We start from the raw sequence: 20,064 nt of genomic DNA on the forward strand, positions 1-20,064 counted from the left end.
GGGTCTTGCTATCCCCAGCCCACCTGGAGCAGGGGTAGTCAAACTGCGGCCCTCCAGATGTCCATGGACTACAATTCCCAGGAGCCCCCTGCCAGCATTCGTTGGCAGGGGCTCCTGGGAATTGTAGTCCATGGACATCTGGAGGGCAGCAGTTTGAGGTTAGCATCCCAACGGTCTGATCGAGCAAGGCATTCGCAGGGCCATTTGCAAAAAAAAGTCCAAAATCCACCATTTCCAAGGCCGGAGTCCGAACTTGCATCTCCTTCTCGGGAAAAACAACGCGACCCCTGCACATCTGGCGCTAGACTCCATGCCACGCAAGCGACGAGAGTCGAAGCGCACCCGGAAGCGCCGCCTGCGGACCGCTCCACCCGCCCTCTAGGCGCTAGTCCTTCGCGGTCCCGCGCGAGGGAGGTGCCTGCGCGTGGCAGGGGCAGGGCGAGGACGGACCCCGCGCGCTCCCGCGCATGCGCCTCTCGGGTTAGGCGCCCGGAGCCGACTGTGAGGCGGAGCGGCCGCCATTTTGCCTCCTGCTTCTCTCGGCGGCGCCTGAAGTAAACAAGGGGGCGGCGGCGGCGGCCTTTCTTCTCCGCCCGCGCCGGTTGGCTTTTCTGGTGGGCCGGTGGCGACCGCGGCCGTGACGGAGTGCCCTCCTGAGCCGGCCGGGGCCCTCGATGAGGCGGCGGCGGCGGCAGGCGAGGCGGAGCGGCGGGCCGGGCCCGGGTTAAGCGGCGCTCCCCACGGAGCTGACGGCGGCAGGTAGGTGGAGGGAAGCGGGGCTCCCTGGCGCCAAATGAAGCCGGCGCTTTGGGCGATGCTGACTCGGGCTGGCAGCAGCAGCAGCAGCTCTCCGGGGTCTCCTCCTGCCTGGTCGGTCCTTTCGACTGGGCTGAACCCGGGATGCTCCGCCGCTGCGCTGCGGCCCTCCCTGGAGGCTTCTCCTAGGAGCTGCTGCCCCCTCCTGAATCAGACGCTGCGTCCGTCGAGGTCGGTATTGCCCACTCAGGCTGGCAGCGGCTCTCCAGGGGGCTCAGGTGGAGGCTTCCACATCACCTGCGGCCTGGTCCTTTCAGCTGGAGAGGCCGGGGATTGAACCTGGGACCTTCTGCAGGCCAAGCAGTTTGCGCATCTTTATTGGCTTATATAATTTAGGATTCTGTGCCGCCAGTGTTGGGATCAGTGGCTTACAGCAATTTTTAAAAGTTTGGGGGAAACGGTATAATCAAAACAAGACTGCCACAGCCCTTGGTGACTGCCTTCAGTTGGGCCAGACGAGGGTGCTTCCTACTGCGCCAGCTCATTGGCCCTGCAAATCAGCCTGCTCAGGCTGGCAGCCGTCTCCAGGGCCTCAGGTGCAGGTCTTTCTCATCTTTTAATGGGAGAGGCCGGAATTGAACTTGGGACCTTTGCTATGGTCAGCAAATATTTTGCCACTGAGCTGTAGCCCACAAGCCCAAACTAATGAACACATAAAGCTGCTTTGACCTATTAAGGTCCATATTATCTCTTTTGGCTAGCAATGGCCTTTCAGGATCTTGGGTAGCAAAGTCTTTCTGCTTCACCTGCTCTCTAATACTTGTAATTGGAGATGCTGCAATAAGATCTTTTCAAGCAGGTTCTATGCAGCCCTCTTTCTCTCCTTGCTTGCTAACCATTACTTCTTTGCTGATACGCCCTTACCCCCATCCTAACACCACTGCTACTAGTATCGAAGGATTTCCCTCCCAAGTTGTGGGTTTATTGGACTCCCTGATTCTTTTATAGCACCATGTGTTGAGATGGAAATCCCCCTCCCTGATTTACTAAAATCCCGATCTGAAAACTATTAATATTATCCTTTACGGTCATATTTATCTCTGTATAGGATAGTAATGTAGCTTAAGTCCCTTTTTTCTCCATGCTTGTGCTAGTCTCAGGTGCAAGAATCGTGCTTCTTTCTCAGCATATATTTGCAGCCTTATATCTTGCCATCTAAATAAAAAGCCACAAGCTGTCTTTCCTCTGCTGCCACCTCATGATTGCTCCAAAACAGTTGCATATATTATTATTATTATTATTATTATTATATTGAATTTCTTACACGCCACTCAGCACGCCGGCTTGTGGCAGATTACAACATGAAGCCCCACATAAATAAAATCCCTTTAAAACTCACTTAAAAATATTGCCTATGTTCTCTGTGATTGAATATTTCGTTGTCTCTTGAGACATTATTGTCAGTAATGCCCTGTCACATAGGGCCATTCTGACACAAAATGCAGACCAGTAGAATTCAGGGTAGATGTAAAAAAAGCCCAAGTTTAACTTTTATTTTATTTACAAAAGTGTAAACAACAGTGTGTTAGCCTGAATCTCTCCCAAATACCTACCCAGTTATGTGGCTTTCGTCCTTCTGTTAAAAATGCACCTGTAATCCTATGCACTCTTCACTAAAGAATCTTGGCTTTTCTGGCTGCATCTCATATCTCTACCACCTTTCACACACACAGAATCATAGAGTTGGAAGGGGCCATGCAGGCCATTATGTCAGCCTAAAGCATCCCTGACGAGTGTTCATTCACCCACTGTTGAAAATGTTACCCTAAATAACTTTTATCTTTCCTCCCATAATTTAATATATGTAAAGGAGGTTTTTTGCTGCAGTAGCTCACATATTTTCTCCTACCTTTGATCCATATCTACTCAGTTAGCTGAAGAATAAAGAGGCAGAGATTTTTAAAAGCCTGTGAAATATGAATGATCTATAAATAATTCAAGATAATACATTAAGAATAAATTGTTACTTCTGAAGGGAAGTATGGAAACCATAGATCTGCAGTATCTGTCAGTACAAGGGCTTGCCTTATAGTATGCAAAAACATGACACTTCTTTTTTTGTAACTATCTGTTGGTTTAGAAGTATTAGTGTAGCAGGTACAAGTGGCTTTGAATATAGAATGCATATAGAACTTTACCTGGTGGTATTCCTTTCCTGGTGGATAAGGTTCCTGCAGCTGCTCAAAATAGCTTATTGGATAGACAGGACAGTAGTGTAGGAAACCTGTGTAAGTTGATACCATCAAACTGAAACATGCATTCGAGCTGTGGAAATTTTATAGGGAGTTCTAGATATGAGGGAAACACCTAGTATTATCTTTCACCCTTCTACTCTCTCACTATTTCTAAAAAGGTGGGTAAAAAGTCAGATTAGTAACTCTTTGGCTTACTTCTATGTAACCAGTCTCTGCAGTGTAAACAATAGTGAACAAACCCCCCTTCCCCCAGGATAGACAGAAACACGCATACTCACTCAGTAACTCTGTATGGGTTCAAAGCAAACTCAAAAGAGCTCTTTCCTTGTTCGGGTGGAGCCTGACTGGTCAGTATGACTGCACTGTATGCAGTTACTAGAGTAGCAACCAAAATATGGCATCTGGAAATTGCAGGTGTAAAATGAAACAATGTACAATAAATCTCTTATCTCTTAGAGCTCAGGAAACAAGCAAAACATGTACATACAAGAGAACTGTTTGTGATTTTGAATGGAGATCTTTCATCCATTCTGGTTCAGAAGAGTACCAGTTTATAACAAGAATTAGTTTGTTCAAGTGCCCAGATTCAGGCATATCAACAAGCTGGTTAGATTGAAGATCACCTAAATTAGGAAGCTCTCTATTTAACTTGGACATTCTTGTCATGAACAAATTGTGCCTTTGTTCATGTTACCTTGATACAGCTATTTGCCCTTATTCCTATAATTACATTGCATATGTTGATTCTGTAATGGAAAACATGCATATAATCTTATACAGTTTGTATTATTATAAATGCATCATTTATAAATGATATGTATATGCTCCAGAGTGACATAAACCCAGCGTTTTGTCTCACAAAAGTATCAAATTCAGAATTTGAATGTTGTCAGATGTTTCAACTAAATATGATTAAATGGATCCTTAACAGCTTTATCTTGGGTAAGAAAAGTTGCCCTATTTGGTGAGCAAAGCATCTTTAGTAGGGTTCATGGAATCCACATGGACAAAGGTGGTGCAGGATGGGGCCACAGTGAGGAGGGGGACTGGGCAAGATCAAGTGAAAGAGTTAGTGGCATGCAGTCTGTAAGAAATGCTTTCAAATGTATCGCGGTATACCGGATTTTTATAGTTAAGTGTTTCTTTATGTATTGCATTTCAGAATATAAAACGTTATAAAATATTTTCAGATGGGCATTTCCAGTAGAGCCATTTATTCTGTACTTCTCACCTTTGAAAACTCTTTGCTTAAATAATGTATAATAGCACAGTCTGTAATGAAAGCAGTATTTGTTTTTATGAAGATTCGCTTATCTTGATAGGATGAAACGAGGAAGAAAAAACAGCAGAGCCAGTGATCACTTATCAGATGAGGAGACTACTGCAGGTGACAAAAAGCTGAAGACAACGGATGAAGGATGTGCCGAAGAGCTTCAGGGCCCTGATTGGGGAAACCTCATTCCAGACATTGTGCTTCAGGTGTTCCAATATTTACCTCTCCTCGATCGTGCCCATGCATCACAGGTCTGCCGTAGGTGGAACCAGGTGTTCCATATGCCTGAACTGTGGAGATGCTTTGAGTTTGAGCTGAATCAGCCAGCTACATCTTATTTGAAGGCTACTCATCCAGAGCTTATTAAGCAAATTATCAAAAGGCATTCCAATCATCTGCAGTATGTTAGCTTCAAGGTAACTACATTAAAAAAAAGTTGTGTATTTTGTAGATTTTTGGCACTGTTCCATCTCTTTGTGCACACATCCTCCCTAATACACTGATTCCATTTACACTGATAGTTTAGCTACTTGATGGGGAGAAACTGAATTTATTGATCTGTCCCAAGCAGCCAATTAATGTGTAAGAAAAACAGGAAAAATTGAAACAGCATGTTTTGCAGTATGGTAATACTTATTGTATTGATGATATACTCAGATCTAACAGAACATAGACATGGATTTCTTGCCTTTCTTCTACAGCCCGGAACTATTGTTACTGGGGTTATCTTGTCCCCTTCCAACAAAGGTTTTCAGAAAGCGTTTTGTACTGTAGCAGGAGGTGGGAAGCAAGGAAATTGTGTTCAGCTGGTAGAAACCATTCTGTCCAAATAAACTTAGGTACATATTTTAAGTTAATGAAAACACAAACCATATACCCTCGAACTGCATAGCTGTATTTTTGTACCCCACGAAGACACTGAAATGAATTTGACTTTTAATTCTTTGTACAAGTTTGTAAAACAAAAGAAGAGGGAATTCTGGATTAATAACTTTCAGTTTCTCTTTGAGTTTACAAATACTGTGTATAGTACACAGTCTATGGGCCAGGCTTGTCTGCATGCAGATTGGACTGCCAAGCTAAGTGACTATAGTGAAACAAGGTAAATGTCAGAATCACTGTTAAGCAAGGTGATCCAATTTGCATGTATGTTGAAAAAGTTCATGTTGGTTAGAGGTTCTGGTTAAATTTTATAGCTAGTTGCTGATTCCCAAGCACAAAACAGATGTTTGTGTTTACTGAGCTTTTAAAATTTCCTTTAAAAATATATGTCTGGTTCTTCTTTTTCTTGGGAATTTGTACCAGAATATAAAATGTCATATAAGCAACCCTTAAATGTGGAGCTGCCATGGAAGACATGAAAGGAAAGATAGGTTTCTCAGCATCTGGTGGCCTACAGACAGAATTTGGACAATGACAGCTTTCCAGCCAACTACATGCTAGCAATGCTGAGGAAGTTAACTTGATGTGGGCTGAGATGGGAGAAGAGGTGGGATAATTGTGCAACTCAGTTCTTCCAAGTAGGGAAGTAAATCACAGAGCTCTGTACGGTGTGCACAACCTCCAGAACTGGAGTCCCCTGATTACAGTGCAGATGACACAGCATGGCCAAATGATTTAAATGTAAATTATAAATGTTAGCACGAAGTTCAGGATTTTATCAGGAGGATCTTTTGACAGTGAGATTTACATTTGAATGTGCATGTGAGTTGGGACACAAAATGGAATTACCATTGGGACATTAAATCAGTCTTTCTGGCCAGGCTTAAAATAAAGCTGTTATTTTGATTCAGTAAGTAATAGCAATAGGCAAACCAGTCCTAGAGATTTTGTGATGCAGATGGTTAGAATTACTGGTAGGGCTTTTTTTTGCACACGGATATCACTCTCTTCTATTCTGATTCCTCTAATATTTCTGGACTAGCAATGTTCTGACCAGAGATGTTGTACTTCTTCCCCAAAACTTTTAGCTTGATGTCTGTGAAGAAGAATTGGTTCTCATATGTTGCTTTTCTCTACCCGAAGGAGTCTCAAAGCGGCTTACAGTCGCCTTCCTTTTCCTCTCCCCACAACAGCCACCCTGTGAGGGAGGTGAGGCTGAGAGAACCCTGATATCACTGTTTGGTCAGAACAGTTTTATCAGTGGTGGTGAGCCCAGCTGGCTGCATGTGGGGAGTGCAGATTCAAACCTGGCTCACCAGATTATAAGTCCTCATTCCTAACCACTACACCAAGCTACACCAACGTGTCTCACTGGTATTTCAGGGGCATAGAGCCTCAGATTCCTGACTTGGATAGCTCAGACTAGTCTAACCTCATTGGATCTCAGCAGCTAAGTAGGTTTGGCTCTGGAGATCCCCAAGATATAAATACTAGGGTTGTAAGGTGGAAGCAGGCTAACCCCTTCTGATTGACTCTTGCTTTGAAAACTCCATGGGATTGCGATAAATCAGCAGTGACTTGATAGCAAAAAAAGACAAAGAGCCCCATATCACACGAAGAAGAATTAGTTTTATATCCTGCTCCACTGCCTAAAGGAGGAGTCTCAAAGCAACTTACAATCACCTTCCCTTCCTCTCCTCACAACAGACACCCTGTTAGGTGCGTGAGACAGAGGGAGCTCTGATAGGACTGTGATGAGTCCAAGGTCACCCAGCTTGACTGCATGTGGAGGAGCAAGGCTTAGTGTCTTTCAGTATTCATCTAGTGTCTTTCAGTATTCCTTTCAGTATTCATCTAAATAGTAGGATTCAAGCGGGTTGATTTTGAATTATATGTACCACAGTAGCAATACTTTTCTTGGAAATACATTCTGTTGAGAAACTTCTTGCTCTTCTGCATTCCTTCTGGATGTATTTGCCTGAGGAGACTTAATAGGGTGTCTTAAGAGGTGTGGTCAGATTCAGAATTGAACTAGAGAGTTTAAGAGAAATAAATTCCTCCACAGTATGACTATGGGTGGAAATTATAGGTAATTTATCATCAGCTCTGATCAGAACTCTCATCTTGAGATGAAGATAAAATGTTGCAATAGTGTGTTACTTAAACTATGATCACAGTGATAAAGTAAATACATGTTTTGAGTTAGTTTTTTGCAACTCAGGTTGTAACTTTTTTAAAGACTACTATTTATTTTACACTTCCTTAAATCCCCCCTCTCCCCAATTTTGGGGCATTGGTAATGTTCTAATGTCTTCAACTGAAAAGGAATGATTATTTACATATTTGAAGGCAGGTGTGCTTTAACCATCATGACTAAGTGCTGCACAGATAACAAGCATTTCCACGATTGTGTCCTTATCATTAGCCCTTCGATGCATATCCTTACATAATCTGTTATGAATGCTAAAGTTCCACAGTTCTAAAACACTCATAATTCAAATACTCCCTCTTTTGATCTTAAAAAAGCTCTGACCTTTTAGAATTTTCAGGGGGATGGACGGGGGGGACAGACATTTGTATGTCCCAGGCTAAAAAATGGAAAGCTTCATTATCTTATTAGCTGGATGGTCCAAGAAGGCATAGCCCTCTGTTTCAATAAAGGACAAGTGGACCACACAGAGGGACCCAGTTATGGAACTGCTGTTAAAATAGATTATTTTAAGCCAGTCTGTTTTCTTTAGTTGGTTATACTTTATAGCATTTTAAAAGTAACAACTAAGGAGATTTGGGATGATATTCATGGAAGAAAATCCCCCCCCCCCAACAATATAAAATGGAGATCCTTTTTGTCTGCCTGTTCTCAGACTGAAGCCAAAATTCTAATACCATTTGATTCCTTGGACGTATCTTCAGTTCACCAAGAATCAGAATATAAATGCATTGATTGAATAATTAGTGTGGGAAACTTTGCATTCATTGTTCTATTTCCTTCCAAAGGTGGACAGCAGCAAGGAATCAGCTGAAGCAGCCTGTGATATCTTATCACAGCTTGTGAACTGTTCTTTAAAAACCCTTGGATTAATTTCCACAGCTCGACCCAGCTTCATGGATTTACCAAAGGTATTAATTGTATACTGAAAACCAAAGTTTGTGCTTTTGTGCTGATCTAATACAAAGACTAGGTTCCAGGTGGTGTATATACAATACGTGTGACTGATTCTATATTACATTTGTTTATTTATTGATCAGGGCACTGCAGAGAAGCTGTATAGAGAAGTACAGCTGTATCGAACCAGGGACTACAGAGACCAATTTCAATCTAGCCCTGTGTCAGAGTGTGTATGATTACAATTTCTGCTGTGCCCTTTTCATTATTTGCCTATTTACTCGGTATAAATCTGTAGCAAACGTATGCTTGACCACTGAAGAAGGCTAGTGCGCTGAAACGCATTTGGTCTAGGCCAGTGGTCCCCGACCCCCGGTCCGGGGATCAATCAGTACCGGGCCGCAGTTCCTCCTCGTCCTCCTCCCTGCCTGCTGCCTCGGGGGCTGCCCTGCCACTCTGCCGCCAGCTCACCTTTGGTGCTCTCCGATGGCCGCCATGGCTGGGGCTCCCCCTCAGCATGGCATGCTGCTGGCAGTGCCCCCCAGCGGGTGGCGGGAAGTGAGGGGCGCCAGTGGGAAAGCAAGTGGAGCAAAAAACTATCCCCACCCCCGGGCCTTAGTAAAATTGCCAAGCGTTGACTGGTCCCTGGTGATAAAAAGGTTGGGGATGACTGGTCTAGGCCATTTGGATCTTGTTTATGGTTGTAAGAATGAATTGTGTATGTGAGCCTTATAATTAGGCCTTATAGCATTTTAAACTTTTTTTTTGTAATACACGTATTTTCATATATTTAAACAACTTTAATTTTTGTCTACATTACTTTTATAGTATCAGGCCTCATATTTACACATCTTTAACCATTTTGGTTCCTTGATTCAATTTTTTGGGGTTTTTCTTCCCCTCCTTTTCCTTGGTTATGGTTTGGGCCAGCCATAAAGCCAAAGAGATAGTACTGTGGAATTTAGTTTGCTGGTGTGTAGGTAGTATTGCCAAAATGATTCAGTTTATTTGCATATCAGCTTAGATCAGTGCACAGATTCTTGAGTTACTAGTGCTGCAATAACTTTTCCCCTCTAAGAAAAAATCATTATAATCTAAGGAAATAAATTGTGGGATGCCTTCGTGGGGATGTGCAAGGCTCTCCCTGAACTTCCTGTGTTGGTCTAGAACAGGGGTCACCAACCCCTGGTCTGCAGCCTAGTACCGGGCCATGAAGACCTCAGTACCGGGCCGCCAGCAACCGCACCTGCCTCCCCCCCCCCCCCTGCTGCAAGAAGCTTGCCAGGCCCCGAGCGAAGCAGCCACCAAAGTGGCCGCTTCACTCGCATCCCGGCTAGCTTCCTGCTGTGAGAGTGGGGGGAAGAGGCAGGCGCAGCCTCCGGCATGCCAGCGGATGCATGCGTGGATCTGCCACGCATGCATGTTAGCGCCCCTGCTGGCGCAAACGTGCATGCGCAGCTACTCTGCACATGCACGTTAGCACCACCTGCTGGCAGAAACGCGCATGCGTGGCTACTCTGCGCATACACATTGGCGCCATCTGCTGGCGAAAATGCACATGCGCGCGGCCGGGCCAGCAGCTCTCCCTCAACCCCGGAGACGGTCCTCAACCGGAAAAAGGTTGGGGACCTCTAGTCTAGAACATTTATGTGTGAGCTGACTGGCTCTCCAGTCATTGCAGAGCATGCCTTGTCAGTGCCTATTCCTTGTCAGTACTGCCAAAAACATTCTTCATTCATGTTGGTTCCTTTACAGAGACTGTACAGGGAGTACCAACAACTTTTTCCATTCTATGGATTACGTGCTGAACATGGGCACGTGTGTTACCAGGAGTTCTGTTTTGCTTTGCCTGCACTTGTTGAATTTTGAAAGGCTTCTCTTTTGGCTTCATCTCATTTTGGCTTTCAGTTCTCTAGCCTGGGGTGTGAACAGTCAGGTATCAAGCATGCATCCCATCCGTTCTTTCTGTCTGTTAGCCTAATCTTGGTGCAATGTTGGCTGAAATTTTTTTTTTGCCGGGGGGGATACATTGCAGCTCAGTTACTGCTGGATGTGTAGGTGCTCTTCTGGGAGTAGAGACTGTGCACATGGCTATGTCAGCTAGCGCTGCCTATGGAGCTATTTTGCTATCTGCGGGAACATTGTGACATCCCTCCCTTTCTGGGATATCAGAATAGAGGTAGAGTACTATGCTTTATAACTTATTTACTGAGTAGCTCTTGCATCTCAGCTGCTGCAGTAATTTTTTTTGTTTTCCTGCCTCTGTACATTTCTTCCCATATTTTTGTTTCTCTGGTTTTCTCTTCTTTTTATTCCTGGGCTCATGCAACTAGGGGGATTTTTTTTTAAGCATAAAACCTTTCATATTACCAGACATGGTGGTCTATAGAGGGAACGTTGACTTGGCGCAATTTTAAATGTGTATTCTGCCCATGACACTGTTGGAAAATAGTTTGGATTGGATAAAGGTTATCCAGAGGTATTACCCACTTAGAAACCAGGAAATTGTTTCCTGATTTAGAATGTAAGAGAGGCTACAGCAGCCAACAGGATGGTGCCAGAAACTATTCTTAAAAAATATAGAAAATGGAAATGTCAGCTGCTTGAAGCTTGCCAAGAGTATTCCATTGGTTGGCTGTTAAGTGCTCTTATGCTTTTCTGGCCCAAATCTTTCCTTTTGCATTGGAATCATCTGGCTGAGGATTTCAGTGCATTGGCTTCTGTTGCTGAAAGGCCGTCCAGAATCAGTCTCCCCTCCCTGATTCCTCAAACACTACCCAAAATGACGTGGTGATTCAGCAATTAACTTTGCTAGTTCTTTTCTGTAGATTGAAGGAAGTAACTAGTCTTCACACATCTCGCACTCAGCACTTCTTTGTGATTTCAGGCCAGTAAGCTGCTGGTTAGGTTAGGCTGTTTCTCCAGCTGCAGTGCACTAAACAGTGTTCTGAACTGAAAGTGGGATGAACTAGATGAGACCGTATATCTAATTTCTGCTGAATATACCACACGCTCATCTGTACTAGTAGTACCTCCTAAATCTGTTGCTATATAGCATTATGCTGTAGTAATTCTGTGTTCCTAATTTCCTGATACTCCCTAACAAAGGATTGTGACAGATTTTTCTTTGCAGGAGCCCCTATCCCTTTGATATTTACAATAGTGCTTTAAGGCAGAACGGAGATATACAGCATACACAGACATCCTTTCTCCCTTTTTAAAAATCTTATATGCAGCTCGAGTCAGGCATCTTTCCACCTAGATGTGTCATCTGGACTTGGAGGCTTTTGTAACTTGGGAGTAGCAAACTGCAAACCTTATGATAAATATTCAGATATTCAGTTAGTCTCAGCTACCTAGTCTGTTCAGAAACATCTGAAAAAGAAGCCATTTGCTCAGAAACGTTAACATGAATTTATAATTTTTCTACTGTGTATGAAATATGTTTTGTGCTGTGGGTATTATATTTCATGTCTAACTTTGCCATTTTTTCCCTTTTCGGCAGTCACACTTTATTTCTGCACTGACAGTGGTGTTTGTAAACTCCAAGTCCCTTTCTTCACTTAAGATAGATGATACACCAGTAGATGATCCATCTCTCAAGGTACTGGTAGCTAACAACAGTGACACTCTGAAATTGTTAAAGATGAGCAGCTGTCCTCATGTTTCTCCAGCAGGTGAGCTTGCTTTTGTACTCTCAAATGACTGTGTTGAATTATCCCAATTGGTCAGATAGGCAGCTTCTATCAAAAGTGTAGGTTGAATATTAATAGCAGTTGCTTGTGAGTAACATCCCTCAACACCTTTCTCCTGGACTTGGTTAATGCAAGAAGTCAGCAACAAAACCTGGCTTAGGAGGTAAGAGCCATTATTTCTCAATAAGCATAGGTCTCCAGTGTAGATTAAATTCACCTTCAGGGCATGTAATTTTCCCACAGAAATTAAGGGGGTTACAGTACTTGCGTTGACAATATTATGGTTAATACATTGAGACATGAAATGCAAGAGGCTGCTCCATCCTTACTTTCTATCCGTCACCCCTCCTGGTGAGAAACATTTGGATTGTGGGGGAGTGGAGGACATCTGGATTTCCAGAGAATCTTCAAATATATGCATTTTCCCCCTCCTGCACAAACATATTGCTCACAATGCAAAGCTTATTTGTCATTGGTGTTAAAAAAAAATTATTAAGTAAAAATGCTTCATGTTGGTATCATAATTCATTGTGAGACAGGCAGTCTCCTCCCCTGCCCTGTTCACATATCCAATTGGTGGTGATAAGTGTGCACACGCAAACAAAATATTATATTAGGGGTGCGGTCCTGTCAAGGGCCCTGAATCTGCTTGGGTAACCAGATGTTTTCTGAGAAGATGGAAAATAAAGGCTAAAGTGCTGTGTATCTCTTGCTGGCTGCATCTCTTTTCAATGACTGTATTCTGAAAGTAGAAAGGGAAAAAAAAACCCACATGCTTAATTATCCTAGTAAACAGTACGTGTCACCCTGGGCAGTTATTTGGATTCTGTTTAGGAGAAGTCACTCCTTTAGTCACTTCCACAGGACAGCCTACATGTTGGCAAACTGCTTGTCCTAAATAAAATGCTACCTATTTAAAAACAATAATTTGTCCAAATTGTTTTTGTTTTTTGGGGGGGTTAATCTGTACAAAGTGGTTTATTTCCCAAAAAACTCCATTTGAGAGCTTAATACATTAAGTTAATTTTACCTCAGTTGTGTGGTAGGCGGAGTGTTGAACGCAGGATTCTAATGCTGAATTTCCTTTTTTAGGTATCCTATGTGTAGCTGACCAGTGCCACGGTTTACGTGAGCTGGCATTAAATTACCATCTGCTGAGCGATGAACTCCTCCTCGCCCTGTCCTCGGAAAAACACGTGCGGCTAGAACACTTGCGCATAGATGTAGTCAGTGAGAATCCTGGACAGACACACTTCCACGCGATCGAGAAGAGCAGTTGGGATGCTTTCATCAAACATTCTCCCAAAGTAAATTTAGTGATGTATTTTTTCCTATACGAAGAGGAGTTTGGCCCATTCTTTCGGTACGAGACACCTGTCACTCACCTGTATTTCGGGAGGTCAGTAAGCAAAGATGTACTTGGCAGAGTCGGAATGACCTGTCCGCGATTGGTTGAACTGGTTGTGTGTGCCAACGGATTGCGGCCGCTGGATGAAGAGCTCATCCGCATTGCAGAGCGCTGTAAGAATCTGTCCGCTATTGGCCTTGGGGAGTGTGAAGTCTCCTGCAGTGCCTTTGTGGAGTTTGTGAAGATGTGCGGTGGCCGACTTACTCAGTTGTCCATCATGGAAGAAGTCCTGATCCCTGACCAGAAATACAGCTTGGAGCAGATTCATTGGGAAGTGTCAAAACATCTCGGTCGAGTCTGGTTTCCAGATATGATGCCCACGTGGTAGAGTCTTTGTGGACTTCACGTGGAACAGCACCTTATGTTTTGAGTATACCCTCTTGCATCTTAATCACATAAGCTTATTTAATACCGTAAAGTTTTACTGTAAAGTGTTCTTAGAAACATTTAATGTATTATTTAATTGCCATCTTTTAAAATTTAGGTTGAAGGGAACAATTTGAGGATGTTCAGAGCAATTACTGTATAAAGCATTTTCTAGTTATGCTCTTTTTCTGTTGAGTTGGGGCTCTCGTGTATGTATACAATGCAGCAAGCTGACTAATAATCAGATTCTGCTCCAGATTTTGCTGAGATATATTAGAGATATATTTGTAAATTCTTCCAGAGTGGTGCCCACGGTTTTGTTTCCTGGTCCTCACTTGCTTCTTCCCTTAAGCATCTTTCCCTCATAGCAAAGAGCCAGTCTTGGCTTTTATCTTCTCCACGAGTAGGAGGTGCTTGAGTAGAGCCAGCAGGCAGCACCTTTGCACCTGCAGGGGGGGCGCCTTCACAGGAGGAAGCTTGGCTTGAAAACTAACATTTTTGCGGAACTTCCCACCATTTAGGGATTGGTAGCAGCCATTCAGTAAGTACCCGCAAATTCCACAATGCTGGGGATTACAGCATTTTACAGTATTTTTTCCTTCTAATTTCACTTTAGGTACTTCAGCTGACTGACATGAAATTTACAGGGAGACAGATTTGCTTTATTGGAGACTTGATGTTGCTGACATCAGTATAGGTCAGCCTTTTTCAACCTTTTGACCATGGAAGTACCACTGAAATATTTTTCAGGCTTTGAGGTACCAGGAAGTTAGGTCAGCTGGCTGGGCCTCCCTGCTACCCCCTCCCCCCAAAATGAGAGAAGCCTCAGGCAGCAAAGGTTTAAATAGCTGGGGGCCCTCCCCTTTCAGCTCCCTCCTGGCCCACCATTGGCCACTTTGGAAGGGGGCGTGTCAATCTGCCCAAATAAGGGTAGATTTTTTTTTCAATTAAAGATAATTTTCATTCACAGGGTAGGTGGACTCTCCCTAGCCACCATTTTGAAAACTGCCATGTCATGGTACCATTGAGGGGCCTTGATGGTACCATATGGTACTTGGTACTGTGGTTGGGAAACTCTGGCATAGGTTGTAAAACAACCATCTGTTTAGACTACAAAACATAAGATTATTGCATAGCGTACAGTAATACGCTATTAAATATTTTGATAAAACTATAGATAGAGCAATACAGCTATCAAGCCAGACATAACCTTATGTGTAGAGAAAGTAATTTATTGCATGTCACTTATTAAATTGCTCTAGCAAATACTGTTTCCAAAAACGTTTGTTTCCCCTCTGTGCATTTTTGTAAATGTGAATTTGACATTTCCAGGTTGTCAGTCCATATATAAACCTGTTTTAAGGTGTTAAAGCTCAGGAAACTAAAGTATTCCAACAGAATTATACTGTATTTCGATGAGGGAATTCTATGGGTTTTTCTCAAGCTAATTGTTTTACCAGATGAACTTTAGGAATGGCATGTCTGTTTTCCAGTAACAGAGCAAGCCAAACTATAGTACCTAAGTTTTAAATGCTATAAGCAGTTTTCAGATGGACAGGGAGAAGGATACTGACTGTTGGAAGGTTAAATGGCAAATAGGGTTTGGGGAGCCCTAGTGTCCCAGCTGGTCAGCATGATTCTCTGCAGATGCTTCTTGGCCAAGAATGCAGTCTGGAGTCTCAAGAAAAGTCATGATTTAAAGAAATGTTAAATTACTTTTGTTAGCCCTCCATGGAGGGAGATCAAGATGGGTAGTTTGTCCATAACAGTGGAAAAGAGCAAGTATCCAGAAGCACCGTAAAGACTAAGAAAATATTGTGGCAGCTTTCATGAATCACTGCTTCTTTGGATACAGCTAAACTGTGAGTTCATCTGTCCTTGGGTAGTGGAATGATTTCAGATGCCGAGTGATAATAACAGGGGGATAACAATAGTGGGAGTGATTCAAGTGGGTCGTCTTAGGAAGAGTGCTTGCACTCGAAAGCTCACGCCTTGAATAAATCTTTGTTGGTCTTAAAGGTGCCACTGGACTCTGATTTAATAGTGGGAGTGATATGCAAAGGGGCAGTAGCCATGGAGAAATCAGCCCTGGTAGTGAGACTGGAAATCTACATATTGATTCAGGAGGCTTTATCATTCAATTGCTCAAAAAGGAGCACATCTTCAAAATCTGAAGAACATTTGGAGGCCTTTGGGCCTTTGAAGAGAAACATGGCTTTCTTAATAAAATTATCTTTACAGAACAGCACATTTATGATTCTCCAGAAATATGTATGTATGAAGTGGATGGCTTTGGTACTTTTTGTACTTCTTGCTTTTGGAAATCTTTGTTTTGATCATTGCATAATCCTGGGGTGGATCCAGCCATCCATCCTCCAAGAAGCCTTTCCCAACTTAAGCAGCTGTCCCATTAGAGGAAAAGCCACTTAACTAGGAGGAAGGCTTTGGAAGCCAAAAGGAAGTCAAGTTTTAATAAAATATATTGTGGAGTTGTAGGCTGTGGGCAGGATCCACCCTACTCTCCCATATTAGCAGGCAGATGTGACGTTACTCACACACCCAGTAAATCAGGGGTGGCCAAACTGGGCTCTCCAGTTGCCCATGGACTACAATTAGCATGAGCGCTAGCCAGGGCATATAGTAATTGTAGTCCATGAACATCTGGAGACACACAGTTTGGTCACCCCTGAAGTAAATGATAAAAATGTCATTCCCTCCCTGCCCCCAATCCTTTTTAGATTCAAAGCAAAACCTAGCCTTGTGAATATGGATTTTGGGATGTAGGGGTGAGATCATTTTGCAGTGGCTAAATATCCTTGCTTTATTGCTATACTAGCAAAAAAAGCCCATTGTGCCAAAAATTATAAGAGACTCTAAAAAACTTGGCTGGGCACAACCCATTGTCCAGGCAGGATTCGCCTGCGCCCTCTGTCCCCATCTCAGCCTGCAAGCACCCCTTGCCTCCACCATTGCTGCCTGGTCAGGGCGGCAGGCACCGTCTCTGGGGCCTTCCTGGCCTCCTCCAGACTTGGATAGGTGCCGACGAAGCCTGCAGAGGCAGTGGAGGGGGCGTTTGGGCCAGGAGGGGGCCTCTCCATGGCCTTCCTGGCCACCTCCCCCAGACCTGACCGGTGCCACCGAGGCTTGCAGAGGCTATGGCTGAACCCTTCGTGGTGGGGGCAGCCATTGGCCCAGCCTCTCCTCCCAGCCACCCTGCTAGGCTGGCTCACCTGACTGCCAGCTCTTCCTGCAGGTGGAAGGAGGAGGTGGTTGTGGGCGAGGCATCCCCTACCTGATGGATCCTCCTGGGCAAGTGATGTCCCAGAGGGGCAATCAGGTCATAAGTGTGTCATGTACAGACGTAGCGGTCTTTATTATGTGGAATGACATGCACCATATGTAGGGATGAATGGGAGCTGTGAAGTGTTCTTAAGAACAACAGTCTAATTCCATGTGAAACTGCTCAGTGGACTAGACGTATCTTATGAAAGATGTGCGGCCCTGTAAAGCTGAAGTTTGCATAGGCAAACTTGGTCTTCAGTTTGTTCAATGTCTGTATGGTCTAAAAATGGTCTGTGTTTGAAAACAAGTAATTTAGCCTGGCTTGATTTCTGCTTGTTTGTGCTCCTTTTGGAACTTGGTTATTTGACAGCCATGTGTTCTTTATGACACAACTAAACAACCACAATTCTTTGACTTAAGTATTTTCAGTTGTTTGTCGCTCTTCTTGGATATTCGTCTCCCTCGCAATGTTTGTTTCCACATGAAGCATTTGTGTATGTGTGTGTTAATCCACAGGCCAGGTGTTTGGATCCTGTCAAAAGCTACTAGCCAAAAAACAAGTGTTTGCTTGAAGCTTTTCCTTGAAAGACCAAGTGATGAAGTATTGCCAGAACCTGAGGAAAACAAATATTCTGTTCCCATTGTCTGCATGACCCTTTGTTATCCAAAACATATAGAATCACTAACGGGAGCCAGTTCTCTCTGATCACTCGTGTTATTCTCATAAGTTCTGAGCTGCTGTTGTTCATAGCTGATGGAGGCGGGGAGAATACAATGCTTTTCTGGGAAGGAATTCATCTGTCCCACCCATATGGTTCCTTGATACAGTTAGTGCCGCGATGTGAGAGCATGCCAGGGAAACGGCTCCCAAGCAGGCTGCCCAGAGTAGCTTACTTGGGGCCAAGATGAAAAGGCTTCCAGACAAACTAGAGTTTGCAAAAGTATCCTCTGCCCCACCCCAGCCTGGAGTTGACTTGACATCCTCTTGCAAGTTGGCTAGTTTGCTTATTTGCAAAACTGATAAGGGGTGATACTTAAATCTAGCTGGTATTGATCCTTCTGTCTTAAATGCTGTGGAAGGGAGATCTGTTGGCCTTGTATATCAAATATAAGAGTAGTGGCTTGCCTCTGGATAAAGTTGTTGTGAAGTATCCCTTCTCCTTTAAAAGGCCCCACACAGGAATAATTTGAAATCCATTCATGTTCTGCTGCAATTCGTTTGTCAGCCTTCAGGCCTGTGCTGTAGGGGCTTTCACAAGTCCATATTTGGAATGACCCAGAAATGCCTCTTGACTTCTTGACTTCTTTGCCTCCCCTAGTAATATGTAATAACCCTTACCTGTGCCATGCTGTTACTATATTGTGCATTCCGCTATCTCTCCTGCCCCCTTTTATTATACAGATTTGAATATGAATATGATACAAAACATTCCCAAGCGTCGTAAAAGCTGTACTTGTGAATCTGACTGTTTCCGTTTTTGTCATTCCTTCTGTGTTCTGAATTCGCAGTCGGGGAAAGTTTTACTTCCTGCTTCCAGTCTGTCTGTAGTTACAGCCTCTTTTGGTTCTGATCTCCCCTCCCCCTCATCCAGGTTGTGTCCTCCACACTTAGCGTCAGTCACATGCAAGCTGTTGAACTTTAGATCTGTTAGAGAAAACAGGCATAGTGAAGGTTTGGCCTCCAGATAGTGCTTTCTGCCATGCATGCACCATCCCTCATGCTCATGCCCAGCATTGCTTTCTCAGGCAGAGAGAGCTCTTCAGGCCCTGGCCCATGTAGAATTGCTCAGTACCTAGAAGCCACAATGTTCTGGATCCAACACGTAGACTGTATAGTGCAGGGGTAGTCAAACTGCAGCCCTCTAGATGTCCATGGACTACAATTGTAATATCTATGGAACTGTAGTCCATGGACATCTGGGGGGGCCACAGTTTGACTACCCCTGGTGTAGTGAATGTAATGTAATACGGTTCCTGTAACTATTTTCAAGGGCTGTTGTACATACTAGCAGTACTTTAATCATTCTTAGCCAAAGGCATTTTACAGTTTAACGCAAGTGTTTAAAGAGACTAGCTATAGTGATTCTGAAATGGATCATAATTGTGTGGAAAGAAAATTATTTTTCAACCTTCTTTATATCTATATTGTGAATTTTACTCCCAACAAAAATTATGGGCAAGGCTGTATGTGAATTTTGCCACTGAATAAATGTGTAAATATTGAACTTGAACAGATGTACTATTTTACTTCAGGTATTCAAAGAACGAGAGATGGGAGGGCCAGAGCTAAAGTGATAGAAAGGAGGGGAAGAAGTTATTCTGGGGTAGCTAATGAAGTTTATGACCTGACTTGGATATGCTGAGCTAGCCTGATCTCATCATTGCTTGGAAATTAAGCAGACAGCTTGGTTAGCGTTTGAATGGGAAGTCCAAGGTCACTATGCAGAAGAGACAATGGCAAGCCATCTCGGTTTGTCTCTTGCTTGAAAACCCTGTGAGGTCACCAGAAGTCAGCTGGCTGAAAACGGGGTTATAAGGCAAGGGTCAGGAGCAATGGCCAAGAGAACAAACTTCTGTAGCAGTCCCTAATCCAGCCTGTTATCAGTGTCTTTCTACCTAGGTTTCAGTAAGCTCTGCAGATCAATAAGAAAATTCCAGTACATCATAGAGTGGGGCTCACAATGTTCTCTTTTCCTTCTAAAATGGAGTTCATTTGAATGAGATGCCACATTCCCAAGACAGATCCCATATAAATGGTAGTCCAGCACTACGTCCCATATGCTAAACAGAATTCAGTTTGGAGCACCTTCTTTACAAGGAAGAACTAAAACAGCTGGTGTGTTTGAAATTTATCGGAAGCAGCATTTGCTTGCTGGAAGAACGTGATAGGTGTATTAAATTAATAAATGGCATAAAGAAAGATCACTCATTCTCTTAATACCAGAGCTCCAGGTCATATAATTGGACAATTGATACAGGACAAACTAGAGAACATCCCACATGGGAGCTGGCCAATGTTAGAAGGAAATTGCTCTTTGCAC

At 43.5% G+C, this 20,064-nt stretch overlaps 1 protein-coding gene across 1 annotated transcript; it reads left to right on the forward strand.

The window, feature by feature from the left end:
- The first annotated feature begins 444 nt into the window (after positions 1-444).
- On the forward strand, positions 445-19,254 carry FBXL3 (F-box and leucine rich repeat protein 3). The gene is made up of 5 exons (XM_077343950.1): positions 445-759; positions 4,334-4,700; positions 8,164-8,286; positions 11,778-11,949; positions 13,060-19,254. Exons 2-5 carry the CDS (start codon positions 4,335-4,337, stop codon positions 13,701-13,703), a joined length of 1,305 nt encoding a protein of 434 aa, XP_077200065.1. The 5' UTR covers positions 445-759; position 4,334; the 3' UTR covers positions 13,704-19,254.
- Positions 19,255-20,064: the final 810 nt, after the last annotated feature.

This window comes from Paroedura picta, chromosome 6 (assembly GCF_049243985.1).
Source record: "Paroedura picta isolate Pp20150507F chromosome 6, Ppicta_v3.0, whole genome shotgun sequence".
NCBI lineage: Eukaryota > Metazoa > Chordata > Lepidosauria > Squamata > Gekkonidae > Paroedura > Paroedura picta.